This window comes from Aspergillus pseudotamarii (assembly GCF_009193445.1).
Source record: "Aspergillus pseudotamarii strain CBS 117625 unplaced genomic scaffold BDV38scaffold_31, whole genome shotgun sequence".
Lineage (NCBI taxonomy): Eukaryota > Fungi > Ascomycota > Eurotiomycetes > Eurotiales > Aspergillaceae > Aspergillus > Aspergillus pseudotamarii.
Window position 1 is genome coordinate 117,129 of NW_022475045.1, and position 14,801 is coordinate 131,929.

Below are 14,801 nucleotides of genomic sequence, written 5' to 3' on the forward strand. Positions count from 1 at the left end.
ACCCATTTAAATATCCCTGCCAAGAGTGACGCCCACGGGCGAGTAATCACCCATAGTTGATCTGGTCGCGTTGTATCCCCAGCATATCGCCAAACTAGCCGCGTAAAATCCCAGAAGCAGCGAGGCTCATGGTTTGTGATGAAGAACGCCTTTGCGTCGGCCTTTGTACTATCTAAAGGCAACTCCTTCTGGTGCTTTACCAGTGCTTTCGGCAGCAAAATAATGCCCATGCGCCACGTTTTTACTCTTTGTAAAACCGAACAGACCCCTATTATCCCCCAACCTGCACATTCGTCCGACCACGATAATATGGAGCCAGTAACCCAGGGAGCACAACCAAATGGAGTGGAGGTGCTAGCAGCCGCGCTGGGAGAAGAACTGAAGGATTTGACTGGCGAGACCGCCGCTGCCGCCGGTTACAAGAACCGTGCTTTGGTTTAAGGAAGCAGATTTCTGGGGTGGGGGCAGTAATAGACGCTCTAGGAAAGCAGTGTTTTTACTATTATTATATTAAAAATCTAAGATATAGAAAGCGGTAGGAGAGTTGAACAGAGGAAGCCACGCACATTGCAATCAATCCGCGAGAAAAAGCAGTTAGCAGGCGGCTCATCACCGTGGCTAACGATCCAGGGATCAACATCAGGCGGAACGGAAAAGCAAACGGTTTTGTTGCTAGACAGGGATAACTGTGGCTAGGTGGATATTGTTCGGGTCCCAGTTGAGCGTGCCTCGAAAATAAAGTACGTATTCAAGTGTTTCAAATGTATTGATTTGCACATCCAATGACCTGACTCTTAGGGATACTGGTCAACTTCACGAGTCATAACAAGGGGATTATGCAGTAAAATCTCGGAATAGGAGATTAATCTGCATCGACTGCTGAGAATGATGGGTCTGCCTCTTTGGTTGTTATATCTCGAGTAATATAATTAAAAGAGTTGTCAGCATGCCTGTTTCTCCTAGCCAGTCTTCCGTCCGCTTGGTAGCTATTTGTACGGAATTTTTACGCGTGATGGCACTTAAAATGGGACCAAAACCTAGCAGGTATTGTGTTTCTTTGACAATCTATATCTTTGACATATCATCTCGCCCTGATTACCTGTCACAGAGCAGGTTCTGAACAGGGTAGCTTTGGGAAGCAAAGAGCCTCGTGCTTAGATTTCAATAGAGAGACAAGGCTCTATGAGCGACACATTGAGTGAGGCCCGCTCCGGCCCTAGTTAGTGCACATACTTTAGTACAGAGTATCACTGAGGTGCTACTGCTTTTATAAGGGAGAAACACGCCTAACAGATATAAGATTAGAGGTTCATCCACCGGCTTGAAACAGTAGTTCACAAAGAACAAAGTTACTTTGGATGTATAACGAACCAGATATATAATCTTAGTATGGATCATCGTTATCTTTGTGTATACACTGATGCCTCAGTTATGAGCATTGCCGTTTTGAGTAGTATATAGTTGAGCGAACAACTTTCGGGTAAAGTCATCTCGAAGTCCTACCTATAGTTACGCAAGTAGCTGTTATAACCCTAACTATAATAATAATAATAATAATAAAAGTTTACCCATCTAAGCTTCACCAATCCCAGCTACTCAAAAGAACTACACAAAAAACCACCAATAAAACCGCTATCATCATATCTCTACTATACCACAACTGCCCAACATAAAACAGCTACTCGATGAACCTCATTCTTAGACTATACCTACCAAGTCTCAAATCCTCTAAGTCCCAATTCAAGTAAACAAAACACTACCCATCAAGAGAACTAACCTCCGCCCCCGCCCCAAAACGAACAACCCTCATCCTCCTCCAGTCCAAAAATCGCTCTTCATCCGCCCGTAACCGCTCCCCCTGCGCCGCCAACGTCTCATGAAACGCCTCGTAATGTGCCTCATCACGAAAGACGACCTCCGCACAGCAATCCCACGAGAATTCCCCGGCTACAGTGCTGGGGATGATGACTCCCTCGCCGGGGGGATGGGGGTCAGTAGCGGTGGTCTCGCCTGTGGATTTGCCTGTGGCGTCCTGGAGTGGCTCCTCGACCCGGGATAAATAGTATCGTTTGTGGACGGTAGGGAAGCGGTTGGGGCCGAGAATATCTTTGAGGAGGGGCATGTGGTCGTTTTCGTAGTGGGATTTGAAGGACGGTTGGAGTGATGCCCGGTTTGCGGGGGAGGAAGGCGAGGAGGGTGTATGACATTTTTTTTTCTTCTCCTTTGCTTTCTCTGTTGTTTGTGAAGGTGATGCTGAGATGGGTTGTGTTGTCGATGAAGGATGATCTCGCTTGAATATTCCGAGACAGGTGGGAAGGTAGAGATAGTGCAGTAGATGGTAAAAAGAATTAAAAATTGCCGATAGTAAACAGAGTCCATGAAGGATAGAGCCCCTATATAGGATCTAATCCAAGCTATCACTTCTAAGCACTAGTTGAGGGATATTTGTTGAGCCATACTTGTTGAAAAACTAAATCCTGCTGGCCGTTGAACCAAGAATCATCCAATAGCCTTCTTTTCCTTTATCAGGCTGTTTGTCCTCTTCTGTGAGAAGCTTAGACTAATCTTCTTCATGTAGCCGCCATCTGCTATGGCCCTTAGCAAGTGTGAAGACATAGCGTTTGCTGATGTGCTCGTCAGTGGGCACAACATCATTGCTCCATCTAACATCTTGAAAATAGTATGCGCTAGCGAACCCCATCCCCTGCAAGCGCTTCTCATCCTTGTTATATCCATTGCTTAGCGCTGACTACACCGTGACGTTCATTGTATTGAACAGGTTTTATTAGTAGCCCTCTACACAGTTCCCCTGAGTAGATATACTTCGTTGATCCAGAGCTTGGATGAGGAATCCCGTATATGGTAGTTGGAATTCAAGATTAGGAGGACTTCAAGGACAAATTCACTTAGGGGCCAGATGTTTTTAGCGGGCTGGATCAGCTAGCTAGGACTCGCTCAGGACACGCACCTATGTGCTCACCCCACGCCCCGGGCCGTTCAGTGAGCAAGAAGCGGAAAGGGAAAGTCACTCGATTTCTGCAGGAGCTGATAACATTATAAATCATCTAAAGTGGATCACAATTGCCTCAGCTGAACTTGAGCAGACAAGAGATAAATAGTGCTTTTGGGCACCTCGATAAAGAGGCACTGTTTCTGATTTAGGAATCCAAACCACGTGATACAACTGATCGACCCTAACCCTGAGCCCTATGCTATGTAGTCTTATTGTAAGCCATTCTTCCAATGCCTTAATCTACGGAGAGTGATATCTTCTGGATTTAATTTCTCAAGAATGACATATAGCTTATATGCCGTATAATATTAACACAATGTGCGATCCTCCACTTGAATAAGAGAAAGCAAGCCGAAGACCATAACTACTACATAAAAGGCAAGACACGGGTATCACTTTTTCAACCAGCCAGTTGGGGACTACTATTACTCTTGATGTAGAGAATACCCAAATTGTTGTTCAAGATATTAAGTGAATTGACAGCGAACTACTACTAGCTACCGTTAGGCGCGCGGGCGAGATGGAGACGGCCGTGCTCAATAAGCCTATTGAGAGCAATATCCGGAAGCTTCACTACCACCACCAGGTGCCGCGGATGTTATGTATACCACATGGCCAGCAACTCTTACCTTCCTTTGCTTCTACTCGTATACTATTATTTAATGACATTTTGGCTAAGTTTACAGAAAGAAATTGGAGAATTTTGTATGGTTGGTTATCTCTCTCAGAGGCACACTAGTCTCGGTGATTCAGAAGCGCAAGCGCAATGAATATTGCAGCCATATATTCCTTTATACATTCTCTATGGGCAGTCCCTACCTTCCTCTTCCCACATGCAGTTCGAGTGCCTACCAATATATCTCAATATGAGGTTCATTCGTTACCTAATACTTCCTTGCCGCTTAGCTGGGCTGGCCGGCTCCCTGTTCCTGAAACGCCTCCAGGTAATTCGTTGTTCTTTTGGCTCTTCGAGGCTGAAGATCCTACATACGATGAAAACCTCATAAGTCAGTTTCATCACCGCGAAACTTTGGTTATGGGAGCATAGTTAATTTGCAATAGTCTGGTTCAACGGTGGTCCTGGTTGCTCGTCCCTTATAGGGCTAACTACAGGAAATGGACCTGTCTTGTTTGATGGCAATTCCACTCATCTTATCCAGAACCCACACTCGTGGACCAAGCTAGGCCACGTCCTCTATGTCGACCAACCGGTAGGAACGGGATATTCGACTGCGAGTAACCCTTATCCTGTCCCCGACAACGACCGCGTAACATCTGACTTCTACAAATGGCTCCGGAATCTCTTCACCGTGTTCCCTCACCTCCGCTCGAAACATGTACATATGATCGGAGAGTCATGGGCGGGAATCTACATCCCCTATTTTGCCTCCGCTATTGTCCAAGGGCAGGACTCGTTCCCCATCAACCTCCGGTCCATCTCCATCGGCGACGGTACCATCGGGAACGCTGCCGCTATGTCCACCATCACAATTGGGTCGTTCATGCGTTCTCAGAAAGACATCCTCCAAGTCCCCGATGATATCCTATCTGTCTTCACAGAAGCGGAAAAGACCTGTGGATTTGACCAAATCCTCGAAGCAGCAGACCAATACCCTCCCAAGGGCAAGATCCGCATCCCCGGAAACCCAGAAAACCGCAGCTACAAACGCCACCAGCACCTCGACGTTCGCAGCTTAGTAGATGAAACATGTAACATCGAGCCCACCACGCCAGACATGGTCCAGACATCCATCTTGAATTCCACCTGTTACGGACCCTGTGCAACCTTCGCTACGGCATTCGATTACCTGGGCGCCATGTCTGCCTCGGGCGCAGGCAAACAGTGTCACGATATCTACGACACCCACAATGACTGTGACACCATCGACCCCCTCGACCTACTCGCCTCGTACTTCAGCCGTACGGACGTCCAAGTCGCACTGAACTTGCTTCCCGCCGCCGCAGAGAAGGACAATGATGGAGCCAAAATGAACTTCGCCCCCTGCAACAGCACAATCCTGACTACCCTTTTATCAAGCTCATCCCCTGTGGCCCCGGCATACTCGATCCTTCCTGATCTCGTCACTACCCATAACATCCGCCTCCATATCTACTCCGGCGAGAACGACTTTCTACTCAACCATTTCGGGACCGAACTGAGTCTCCAGAACATGACATGGAATGGAGCGCAAGGGTTCTCCCAAAAGCCGAACCGACCCTTTTTCAGCGATAATGCTGCAGCCACACATTCCTGCAACAAGGGAAATAGAACCGAGACGTGTGGCGTTGAAGCGGGCGTCTGGGGGTCAGAACGCGGGGTGACTTATCATCTCTTTTGGGGGGCAGGGCACAGCGTGTTTGGGAAAAAGCCACGCGAGATGTTTGCTTATGTGCGTGATGTTGTTATTGCAGGTTGAATGTTTCCCTCTTGTTTTGTTCCTTTTCTTGGTCAACATAGGTTCTTCAAGCCTTCTGTTGTATTCCGTGTGTATGTGAGAGAGGGGGTTTGTTTTTGAAATAAGAACTGCCGAAATGGACACTATGGGGACTGACTGGGGTGGGATTAGTCCAAGTATTCCCAAGTGCGCTACGATGTATGTCCGCTGTGAATTGGTGTGTTGCTTCAGATGGTACTACTACGGCTGGGACTGTATAGTCAGTTCTATTACGGCACACCGGTTCTGGTAGTAAAGCAAATAATGTCTCATTTCGCTATTTTCGTCACGCATGATTACACAAAAGATGGCACGCTATGCAAGGCTATTCCACACTATATGAGTATCAACACCGTACGCCATCACTTTTATCCCTAAGTGTCAGAACACGGAGGGAATGCAAAAACAAGTCACGCAACTAGGTATACATCTTGTAATCGTCCAAATCATACTCAGGTAACAGGGGTGGCCATGTTGCAGACGCAGTCCGACAAGCAATGCATAGCACTTCCTGAGTTTTTCTAATATCATCTGAAAACAGAGGAGTGTCTTGAGAAGGATTTATTTCAAGGTCCTTTTTGATGCCGCCTCTTGAGCCAGTCAAGTAGGAGCACCCAAGAGGTCGTAAAAGCCCTCAAGCCTTGTAGAACATAATAAACCTCACCACAAGAGCCGGAAGGGGGTTTGAGAATAAATAAATCTAGAGTGGAACACAAGGGTATAAATATGCGGCAAACGCCCACCCGGGCAAAACATCAAGTGGGGTCAGCTGTGCCACGTCACCGACGACTGAAGAATGGTGCCTGGTTGGGCATGGAAAGTAGAGAGTCGGCCCTCTGAAACACATCTCCCTCGAAGAATTTGTCACTGTATGCACTTGCAGGGGTAGACGGCACTGTCGCCTGAGCGGCTGGACCAAGAGCAGCACTCAATGGTGTTGCAGGAAGAGTAACAGACTGTGGTGACAGGCTTGTACTGACCTGATGCTGTGTATGCTGTGACTGTAAAGGGGGCCCGTATATGTTTGCTGGTGCGTTTCCAGACGTCATGTCTGCAAGGTACGACCATGGCGAACCCTCGATCAGCCGACCGGCCTCTCTGCTGGCCCTCTGCACCGGACGAAGAAGCACGACAATCTCAGAAGGGAGTAGATCCATGCTCCTGACTTCACGCAGGTCTGTCACAAGATCAACGAATGATTGCATGAATGCCTTGCATAACTGCCAGAACTCGCGCTGGTGGCGCATCCCACCGCCGGGCTCCTTTATCTTCATGTTGGAAAGGCGGAGTCCAAGTGCCTCAGATACTTCCAAGCACACGCGACATCGCCGAATGAGGTTGTTCCAGAGCATCTGTATAACTTCAGGTTCTCGAACTTGTTCTGCCAATTCAAGACTTCGCACAAATTGACGGTGTGCCTGAGGTAGCGCCTGTAGAGCGGCGGCATATGCAGTAGTGAGCTGATGAAAGATCCGCTCGAATGTTCGCTCTTCTTCGATTTCATCCAAGCCAGTCAAGGGGTTAACCCGAGGTACAGCTGTACTAGGCATTGGAGGGAAGGACTCGCCGGAACGGGGAGTCGCAAGGGACGAGGGTATCGATGTGTTTATGTGGGTTGACCGACTACTTGATCGACTCCGCGCTGCGTAACTAAATGGAGTGGAGACAAACCCAGGTGAGCTAATCGCAGAATGGAAATTGGATGCTGTCTGTAGTGGCCCACTGGTGGTGAGCTGAGGGTGCTGAATAGTGGTATCACTCCGGTAACGACGCACCGAGAGAGACGGCGCCCTGCCTCTAGTTGGGGTCACCGTTGATCCGGTAAGTCTATCCGAGGCAACCATCTCTCTGTGTATTTCCGGTATAGGCGGATTGGTGGAAGAGAGACGTTTGCGAGTGTGCAGTGGAACACCGAGGCTCACACAAACATTGCGAAGCTCAATGATGCTGCTGTAGATCATTAGCATCAGCGAACGTACATAGCGTGAATCGGCATTGGCGACAATCTTGCCAAGGCTATTGCGCAGCTGCGCCCCAACGTGAGTGTATGCCATGATACACGTCTCGCATTCCCTTTTGACTGCTTCGTTGGATAGCCGTACCAAGTCAGCATCCTCTAGTTGAGCATTTTCCGCATATTCAAGAGCTTCGTTGAGCCGGTCAACGTGAGTAGAGGCGTTATAAAAGACAATCTCGAGACTGTTTCGCCGGGTATCATCGCGTTTGATCATGTTGATCAAAGCATATACATGAGACTGAACCTGAAAAAGGGCAAACAAGACCCCCTTTCCACACTCGATAATCGATTCCCTTGCCTTTCTTTCACACTTCTGTTCCGGCAGGCTTGACATCCGGTTTACAAAACAATCCTTCAAGCGCCTACGCTCCCTTGGGCTGCTTGGGCTGGACGAGTTACTGCCTGCCGCGCCCGGTGCTCTTGGGCGAAGGATCGACCCATGACTGAGACCACGAAGATGACTGTTCCGATACGGCTGGGTCTCATCCAATCTTCCGAGATCAGCATTTTTCCTGATGCCCCCCATCCGTTTACTTCGCGCGGCAATAGATGCCTGGATAATACCCTCACTGTTACTCCGGTTGCGTTCATTGACACCAGGGATAAATGTTCCAGGTCGCGGGAGGATACTGTTGAACGCTATGCTCTGGCCGGAGGCAATACGGTAGTGGGATTTAAGTGGAATTGGTGGAGGCCGCGACAGCGACGGTGATTTGGGATCGGAAGAGATGTCGCCTGTACTTGGGATAACCGGGAAGCGGCTGCTGATTCCACGTTTGACGGGTTTAGGGGTGTCCCAGATCGCTTCACTATACGCGTCCGTCAGTCTATGCCAATACATCTCAGGGTAAGTGTTCTAACCTTGCATCGTTGCCCTTTTCAATCTCTGGTGTCGTGCTAAGCTGCTCATTCTTCAGGAATCGTTTTAGCACTGCAGTTACCGCGACCTCTTTTTCGTTATCTGACATAGTGGAGGGTGCAATATCTGTTTCTGAAATCTCTAAGAGCTCTCGTAGAGGATTCCGCAAGGGGTTTCCGGCAACCTTCAGGATCTGAAGCTTATTCATATCAGATACCCCAAGGGGCAGATCATCAAGGCGGTTCTGCATCACTGACAGAACCCGTAGAGAAGTCAATTGCTTGATTTCTTCGGGAAGATGACTGATCTTGTTACGGCTGAGATCCAAGATTTCGAGGAGCGGCAATTTGTAAACCTGGTATCCATGTTAGTGTAAAGGCCCTGCTGTACAGCCGGTCATGTATCACGTACACCCTTAGGAAATTCCCGGAAGTTGTTCGCTCTAATGTTAAGGTACCGAAGATGGAAACACTCTGCAAAACGATAGGGAATGTGAGACAGATAATTGTTTGATAAGGAGAGTCTAAAAATGATCAGCAGCCCCTCTAACAAAAGCGATGAAACACTTGGTGGTCCTAGAAATAACCCGGTAACAGATACATACCGCTCGACTTCATCTTTAATTATGTCCACCACTGGTTCCGGAATGCGCACGATGTTCGAATGGCCCAGATCGATAGTCAACTTTGGTTTCACGACATCACTGACCGCTTCACTTCCTGCCAAAGAGCGTTTCGTTTCTTGAATCCCACTATCCACGGCGCAACGAGCAAGCTCAATAGTCTCGTCGGGCGAGAGAAGTCGAGGCCCTGTGTGAGGTTTGCCAACATTGCCAACATTGCCAACCCTGTCACCCGCAGATCCGTTTACGAGCGTTGTTTCATCTTCACTTTTTTCTAGCGCTTCAATATTGGATGAAGAGGACGACGATGACGAAGAAGAAAGAATATTAAGTTCCGGAATTCGCCTGCTCGCATCTTCCTCGTCAACGTCACCACGGTATGAGCGAGGCATTCGGATCGAATCCTCTGGGCGTGTCATAGTGGAAAGCATGGCGGCGGACGAAAGTGAAAATAAATAGGTAAACTAAAATATTAATAGCCAGTCCGTATTCAACGGTCAATTAATGAATTAAAATATCCACGAGACAGGCGAGAGTATTGAGGTGAAGCATGATCGACTAACGCTGCGACAGCAGGATCATGAACGCATGGATAGGCAGTCGAGATCCCTTTTGTTTTGTTTTTTTTTTTAATTATTCTCCTTTCCTTCCTTCGTCCTTCTCGGGTAGAAGACTTAAGGCGAATGCTGCGTGAAGAAGGCGGTTACTTCTGATTTCGACGGAGGCGCGAGACAAAGCCCGATGATCGCCGATGGGTTTCCGAATGGCCCAAGTTCGCTCGATTCGTAGAGATCGGAAGGCAGTACTGATCATAGAACCAGGGCAATTGAGCTGTCAATCTGACAGGTTGAATGTGAGACTCGAAATCAGGTATCGGTGGTTGCCGGGCCCATGAGATCAGAAGAAACCGGAGATAGGAGCGAGTGCCCTCTGTAACTGAACTACTAGTAGTTGAAACGCGGAGAAAAAGTGCAGCTGTCAGATCAAAAGCCACCCCAAACTGATTGATCGAGTATGCACACCAAAGATCAATCCGATAGTAAATAAAATCAGGGTAATGTGAGGGGTTCAAGGGACGAGAATCCACTTGAAGACTGAAGATCAAACAGGCGCCGTGATTTCCCAGGAGGTTTCAGAAAAGGAAGTCCGGGTCAGGATGAAGTTGAAACACCAGGCGATAAAATGGGGGACGCGATAAGTTCCCCCCGTTGATTGGCCGTCACCCGTCACAACAACTTTGGGGCAACTGCTCCTACTTAGTACGTAAAAGGTCCATTGTAGCTTGATTTCAATTTGATGTTAATTTGTCTTTGTATTCTTTCTGTCTTTTTTTCTTTGGTTTCACTCAATCTTCTTCTTCTTCTTTCACTTCTACTTGCTATTTTTGTACGTGTCTCTCCCTATATCAATCTCGCCATCGATCTCCACCTGAGCAGCTAGCCTGGAGACCAAACCAGTGTATTGGATGGATTATGGAACCTTGTGAACCCTGAAGCGGCCCTTCTGTACAGATTCAATATAAAATCCTCGGCAGAATCACGGGGCAGTTGAGTAGTAATTGAAGAAATACATAAACAGTATCGGAAAAGAAAATACATCCAGTATTATACATAACCATCGAGATGTCCGGTCCCAAAATACCCCCTGACCAGTTCAATCGAGTTCTATCAAGATATTCATGCTTTTATGGTCTACGCCTGCTGAGGCTGCTTCTCTTCCACCCCTTCCTCTAGCCCCAAGCTATCGTCAGTACTTGGGATCTCCGGAGCACCGGTAAATGCTGCTGTCCTCTGTTCCTGGACCTGGGCTTCCGACTTAGCCCATACCTTCCAGCGTTCGTATTCTTGGTTTTCAAGTTCCATGCCGACTTCAAGGCGGGTGGGTCCGAATGTAGCACCTGTGGCTTCGGCTTCTTCGGCAGCGACTCGCCGTTCAATATCTTCCTGGAGACGCAGGCGATAAAATTCACGGCGCGCAATATCATAAGCGGTACTCTTGGTCATATCGGGGACATTGTTAAGGAGCCAGAGCTGACGCTGGACGACACTATTATGAGAGAACAGGAAAAGTTGTTAGCGTCCGACAATACAATATACTAAGATGGCATTCATTCTGAAAGCAACGAGGCAAGGAAAAAAAAAAAAGAAAAGAAAAAGAAAAGAAAAGAAACATACCTCTCACCATCCAATCGCTTTCCTGGTTGCTGGAGCCGGCTCCAGTCATAGTTCTCATAATCCTTCCCGGTACTTTCAAGCACAACTCGGGGTCTCGCAAGCTCCCAGGGGTGATCACGGAAAAACTCCTTTCGCAACAGGTCCTCTTCGTACTTGATCTCGGTGGGCAGGAACATACGGCTGGCTTTTTTCGGTTTCACACGCTTCTCCTGAGCTTCAAAAACGACCTGCGGCTTCGAGGCTCCAGGAAGCGTTTTCACACGCTGTCGGACGAGCTGGTGCTGTTGTTGCTGGTTTCGCACGAGGACCTGGGCGGGGGGGATATCGCGCACAACATTAATCCATTTTGGGATTTGGTGAGTCTTACCGGCTTCCTTCTGTCGAAGCGCCGTCTGTCGGACTCGGAGAGCTGTGAGGTTATATTTGCCCATGGCGGGATCGGAGGAAGGCGGCGGCCAGAAGGGCAGCCGTAGGGTATAGGCCGATTAAGACGGTAGGATTGAAAAGGACCAATGGCCAAGTAGAACCCACACGTAATTGTCCAAGGCGACTCTCCTCCGGGGGGCAACGATGGAGACCTTTCGGTACGGTTGATCGTGGAGTTTTGGTGATGGTGGCCGAGCGCGCGGGTGAAAAAGAGGATTGGCAATGGGCGGCTCCGATTGGACCAACCGTGGCTCCGCTCCGGTGCAAAGCCAAAGAGATTATTGAGAGAGAACATAATAATTTGACGCGGAGCTTCACCTTTGAACCACCCTTCCCCCCATTCTCCTCCCCAAATTTTGACTTTGCTTTCATTCGCGACCTGCCACGCTCGAGGAGCAGTCTGCTCGGTTCTTTTCAATCTGCTCGAGACCTCCTCGGGATATGCACGGTTGACTCGATGCCACGATGTCTGCCGTCTCATGCCTCATCCCAATAGGTTCCAGAGCTCGCCCAACCTGCGACTGCCCCCTTCGCAGGGTTTGGATACGTGCTTGTCCGTCAATTGCAATTCCATGTCTAAACCAGAATCATTCTCCTACAATGCTTCCATCCGGAGACTCGGCGCCAGACGCCCTCGCCCGTCCGCTGCCTCTATAGCAGACCTTTTCGTCAGCTCGCTGGTGATGGCAGGCTACTGCCGGGAGCACTCCCCTCGAGGACGAGGGCTGTCAACAATGTCTGCGAAGACTTCGAGGTGCGAGATGGCGAGATGGCAAGACAGGGGCATGACGAGTACGGGGCATTTGTCGAAAAGACGCCTGGTTTATCCAGGGTCGCCGGCGAAGTGCCTAGGGGTGGTACATCGTCCAAGAACACAACGGATGTTCAACTCCGGCATTGCGCAAAAGTTAGAAGACGACGAGAGCGAAGACATACGTATACCAAACCGATCAATAGAGAGACCTTCGCCTAGGATACATCACAAAGAAGCGGAATCAGATCAAAAGCCACATTTAGACAGGGGATTACCACCATCGCAACACACGCCCAAAGACTTGAATTGCGAGTCAGTGACGGGCACCTTGACTCCAGAGGATTCAGAACACAACACATCTTACGCCGTCTCCAGAGAAAACGCACTTGACCGCCAAGTAGATCTGCCTGCGGTACCAACCATATCCCGCTACCACGGGAAGACGAGCCCGGCTAAAGAATTACACGATGCTACCTCAAAACTATACCGTTCTGTCTTTGGAGATTCCTTGGACTGGAAGCAGGCTGTTGACACTGTTGTTGATGATGGGCAGGCTGACTCATCGTCACCTCGACCTGTTGTGCTTCGTAAGGATAATAAAGAAGATGCCGTGGAGCTCCAGTCGGTCGCCCTATTCGTCGAAGCCATGTGGGATGAGAAGAAATCCAATCAATATGTTTTTCGACTGTACAGAGATCTTCCATATCCAGGAGTTTCGTACTTGTCGAAACGGTCACGAGGGGCACTTTTGCGGCGGTTTGCTAACCCTCCTAACCGCCGGTGGGTTGATGCTCGCCGCTACCTAGGGTTAATAGAAGACATGGTGGCTGCAAAACTTCCCGTGTCGCGGTCATTGTGGAGTTCTGCTATCCATCTGGCAGGCCGTGCGTCCGGCAAAGTATGCAAAAGGGATCTGGTGAGGTCTATCGGTCTCTGGCAGCAAATGGAGCATGTGGCCGGGGTCAAGTCAGATGGCGTGGTCTTTAACATCCTCTTCGACATAGCCATCAAAGCTGGCCAATTCACAGTAGCAGACCGCCTAATGGAGGAAATGGGGAAACGTGAAATCACTTTTACTCGCGCTGGAAAGGTTTCCAAAATGTACTACTGCGGAATGCAACAAGATGCGGATGGCATCCGTGAGACGTTCGATGCATTCGTGGCTAGTGGGGAGATTGTTGACACAGTGGTACTGAACTGCCTGATAGTATCCTTTCTTCGGGCTGGAGAAACGAAGACTGCAGAGCAATTATATCATCGCATGATGCAGGCGCAGAACACAGTTGATCTTGATATTGAGCAGAGGCTATATCATGGGCCGAGTTTGACCTCAGAGTTCATCGTTTATCGCAAGAAGTCCCGGAAGCTCAATCGACTTTTACAAGTATCTGCTTCTCTTAAGGACCAACTCCCTGAGCACCATCGAGCTTTGCAGGAGGCTTTTCCTATGACACCCGATACGCGGACATTCCATATTCTTCTTGCTCACCACGCCTATCGGTCGGGCAACTTACACGCTTTCATGTCAGTCATAGGTGACATGGAAAAAACTTTTGCAGTTCCACCGCGTGGAATGATATATTTGTTGCTTTTCGACGGATTTGCTTACAACGGCCGAAAGAGGAAAGGCTGGACTGCTGAACGGCTGTGGAACGCATGGCGAGCGTATCTTCGCGCTCTTTACGAATCAAAGAACAGATTTAATGACCGCTTTCATCTTCGCACGGCAAAGCTCGTTTGGGAAAATCCTCTAGGGAGTAGCGCTGCATTACTGACAGCACAGCCACCTACACTGCCAAGAAAACCAATGGGTTTATACACCCCATTGCCCTCGGGCAAGTCCGAGGCAAAGATCATGCCTGAGGAACATCAGCAGGAGCAGGTGGATGAGAGTGACGAAGCAAGCAAGGAAGATGCCGACGAATTAGGTGTCAATGATGCGACAGCCGAATTCGATGATGACATTGATACCGACGAGTTGTTCAATTACCGAGGCCGAGACCAGCATGCCGAGGACGGTGAGCTTGAAGGGTTGGAGCGCCAGATTGACAATGGAGTATTTCTAGGGCGCCGGATGATTATTATCATTCTTCGAGCATTCGGTGCCTGCTGCGGACCTAAGGAAGTAATGGAGGTCTGGCTGCATATCGAACGACTTTGGCAACCCAAAAGGCGCAAAGCGCTTGACGTCATGGCTGTGAAGGAGGAGCTCGAGAAGCAGATAAACAAAGGCAGTAGGAGGCACTGAAGCCTGACTGAATAAAATTCAGTGCATGTACATTATAGACCTGTTATATATACCCTCCAGGTGCATACCATTTGATGACAGCTATTAGACTAACTGCACTATCTTGATCCTGTACAGTGAATGTTTTTGTGACATCTAGTTTTAGCAATAATAAATTGAAATTCAAAAGAATTGAACATCTAGAAGGTAGACGAGATAGTAGAGGTGTTTATTACCATTACTGCATCAGGAAAAGTAATGACTGACTGCCATT

At 48.7% G+C, this 14,801-nt stretch overlaps 6 protein-coding genes across 6 annotated transcripts; 3 read left to right on the top strand and 3 right to left on the bottom strand.

The window, feature by feature from the left end:
- Window positions 1-138: 138 nt before the first annotated feature.
- Window positions 139-441, top strand: BDV38DRAFT_283524 (uncharacterized protein; the record flags this gene model as incomplete). The annotated part of the gene is made up of 1 exon (XM_032060055.1): window positions 139-441. The coding sequence occupies one exon, from the start codon at window positions 139-141 to the stop codon at window positions 439-441; it is 303 nt and encodes a 100-aa protein (XP_031912912.1).
- Window positions 442-1,756: 1,315 nt separating this feature from the next.
- BDV38DRAFT_283525 (EthD domain-containing protein) lies at window positions 1,757-2,122 on the bottom strand (the record flags this gene model as incomplete). Its single annotated transcript, XM_032060056.1, has 1 exon — window positions 1,757-2,122. One exon carries the CDS (start codon window positions 2,120-2,122, stop codon window positions 1,757-1,759), a length of 366 nt encoding a protein of 121 aa, XP_031912913.1.
- Window positions 2,123-3,779: 1,657 nt separating this feature from the next.
- cp9 (putative serine carboxypeptidase) lies at window positions 3,780-5,430 on the top strand (the record flags this gene model as incomplete). Its single annotated transcript, XM_032062299.1, has 2 exons — window positions 3,780-4,020; window positions 4,076-5,430. The coding sequence occupies 2 exons, from the start codon at window positions 3,780-3,782 to the stop codon at window positions 5,428-5,430; spliced, it is 1,596 nt and encodes a 531-aa protein (XP_031912914.1).
- A 596-nt stretch (window positions 5,431-6,026) lies between these two features.
- BDV38DRAFT_102482 (putative cell morphogenesis protein Sog2) lies at window positions 6,027-9,478 on the bottom strand. Its single transcript, XM_032050868.1, has 3 exons — window positions 8,736-9,478; window positions 8,327-8,679; window positions 6,027-8,274 (listed from the first exon to the last, which is right to left on the bottom strand). Exons 1-3 carry the CDS (start codon window positions 9,375-9,377, stop codon window positions 6,228-6,230), a joined length of 3,042 nt encoding a protein of 1,013 aa, XP_031912915.1. The 5' UTR covers window positions 9,378-9,478; the 3' UTR covers window positions 6,027-6,227.
- A 947-nt stretch (window positions 9,479-10,425) lies between these two features.
- Window positions 10,426-11,725, bottom strand: rsm25 (mitochondrial 37S ribosomal protein mS23). Its single transcript, XM_032054730.1, has 2 exons — window positions 11,121-11,725; window positions 10,426-10,992 (listed from the first exon to the last, which is right to left on the bottom strand). The coding sequence occupies exons 1-2, from the start codon at window positions 11,549-11,551 to the stop codon at window positions 10,638-10,640; spliced, it is 786 nt and encodes a 261-aa protein (XP_031912916.1). The 5' UTR covers window positions 11,552-11,725; the 3' UTR covers window positions 10,426-10,637.
- Window positions 11,726-11,737: 12 nt separating this feature from the next.
- Window positions 11,738-14,799, top strand: BDV38DRAFT_248430 (pentatricopeptide repeat protein). Its single transcript, XM_032054731.1, has one exon. The coding sequence runs from the start codon at window positions 12,026-12,028 to the stop codon at window positions 14,546-14,548; it is 2,523 nt and encodes an 840-aa protein (XP_031912917.1). The 5' UTR covers window positions 11,738-12,025; the 3' UTR covers window positions 14,549-14,799.
- The last annotated feature ends 2 nt before the right edge of the window (window positions 14,800-14,801 follow it).

Coding starts and splice junctions, on each gene's coding strand:
- BDV38DRAFT_102482 (XM_032050868.1), bottom strand. CDS start 9,377: ATGCTTTCCACTATGACACGCCCAGAGGATTCGATCCGAATGCCTCGC. Junction 8,680..8,735: donor TCCGGGAATTTCCTAAGGGT/GTACGTGATACA, acceptor CATGGATACCAG/GTTTACAAATTGCCGCTCCT. Junction 8,275..8,326: donor GAAAAGGGCAACGATGCAAG/GTTAGAACACTT, acceptor GGACGCGTATAG/TGAAGCGATCTGGGACACCC.
- rsm25 (XM_032054730.1), bottom strand. CDS start 11,551: ATGGGCAAATATAACCTCACAGCTCTCCGAGTCCGACAGACGGCGCTT. Junction 10,993..11,120: donor AAGCGATTGGATGGTGAGAG/GTATGTTTCTTT, acceptor CTCTCATAATAG/TGTCGTCCAGCGTCAGCTCT.
- BDV38DRAFT_248430 (XM_032054731.1), top strand. CDS start 12,026: ATGCCTCATCCCAATAGGTTCCAGAGCTCGCCCAACCTGCGACTGCCC.